This window comes from Megalobrama amblycephala, linkage group LG5, assembly GCF_018812025.1.
Source record: "Megalobrama amblycephala isolate DHTTF-2021 linkage group LG5, ASM1881202v1, whole genome shotgun sequence".
NCBI lineage: Eukaryota > Metazoa > Chordata > Actinopteri > Cypriniformes > Xenocyprididae > Megalobrama > Megalobrama amblycephala.
The window spans coordinates 25,130,676-25,132,282 of NC_063048.1; the positions used below are offsets into that span (position 1 = coordinate 25,130,676).

Here is a 1,607-nt window from a genome sequence, read left to right on the forward strand (position 1 = left end):
TGAAGGCGGGTGAACGGTTTTAGACCCTATCGTACGAGATTACCGCCTTATTATTTATTATTCCGCCTCGTCTCCTGTGTTACATATTTATATTCTCACAGATGTTTCAGTATCAGCTCTGGCTGCATTGAACACCACGAGAAACAAAAATAAATCGCAAAACAGCCCCCCAAAACGTTTAATATAACGGCGGAACTCACAATGCCTTTGGAACTGGGGATGTACGAGAGTCGCGCGGATTATAAATCCCCGAAACAATGCCAAAAAACCTCATTTGCATTTTATCAGGCTGTACGGGACCTGTTGCCGGTGTGGGTCCTGGAGGATATGCGGACAATGGAGGTGTTTCATTGGGAAGACGACGGACAGGCGTGCGCGTACACCCCGTCGGAGGCGTTTCTGTACGCGCTTGTGCATGATCACCAGCAGTACGCGCGTTATTTACTCAACAGGTTCTCCGCCCGCGCGCTGGAGATGCCCAGCAGAAGTTTCTGCTGCTGCCAGGCATCCACAACACCGCACCTGACCATAGCCGTCCGCTACAACCGCATCAACATCCTGAAAATGATTATGGACACTATTAAAGACTTCACAGACTGCGAGAGACAGAGCTACCTGAACCGTCACGGATGCGCGCATACTGACGGCAGCAAGACCGCGCTGCATCTCGCGTGTGATCTGGTGCGTCCCGAGTGCCTGATACTGTTGTTGGGTCACGGCGCCTGTCCTTACGCAACGGACCTGACAGGGAACACCCCCTTGGACTGTTTACTCACACAGATTTGCCAGAGCGACTTTGACATGCGGACGAAGCGCATCTGCCTTGGCTACCTCATTTTATTCATGCCCACATTTCGCTTCCAGATGAAGAGACAGTTGCAGGACAATGCCGATGTGTGGAAGGGTCTTATAGGAGAGCAGGCCTTCCAGCTGCTCTCAGAATCATCACCTCCTTCACTGTTCGTTCAGGCCATGCAGAAGCTCAGCCAGTCCATTCCCAAAGAACAGCTGGACTCCCTGCCGGACTTCTTGAAACCTCTGGACTTCAGATTGGATCAAGCTTAATGTAATAAAGCACATTGTTTAACTAAATTGTTTCTTGAAATATTCAGGTTTGAGTGTATGTGATAAGCTCTGTAAATATGTGAATAGTTTGGTGTTGTACTACATTAGGGTACCTGCATTGTGAATGACACTGTAAAATTATTAAATATATATATTTTTTGCATTCGTTGCCTTGGAGCTTCATGTTTCAGATTAAGTTGATTCAAGATGCAGTCTTATGAATGAAAAATTAGACATCTTCCTCTGCCTTAAACATAAACAGTGAAAAGTTTTGGACACAATTATGCATCTCTAATATTACTATCCTCGATTTAGGATAACGTTAGTAAAATTGCACTAATTAAAATAATTCCAGTAAGAAAGATTATGCAAGAAGCCAAAAATAATAAACACATTTTGAGCTTCTTCAAAGCTCTTCTTCTGCACCTTTTCTATTGGATATTCTCTCAACCAACTTCATGTGGTGCGTCCAGGGATGCTTTTTAAATAGAAAGGTTTTCCCTTGTATGCTGGGAACTTGTTCACTATTTAGTTCAACTCAT

The 1,607-nt window shown here is 44.9% G+C and overlaps 1 protein-coding gene across 1 annotated transcript; it reads left to right on the forward strand.

Annotated features, from left to right (window-relative positions):
• ankrd9 (ankyrin repeat domain 9) lies at window positions 1-1,228 on the forward strand. Its single transcript, XM_048191486.1, has one exon. The coding sequence runs from the start codon at window positions 202-204 to the stop codon at window positions 1,063-1,065; it is 864 nt and encodes a 287-aa protein (XP_048047443.1). The 5' UTR covers window positions 1-201; the 3' UTR covers window positions 1,066-1,228.
• Window positions 1,229-1,607: the final 379 nt, after the last annotated feature.

Coding starts and splice junctions, on each gene's coding strand:
- ankrd9 (XM_048191486.1), top strand. CDS start 202: ATGCCTTTGGAACTGGGGATGTACGAGAGTCGCGCGGATTATAAATCC.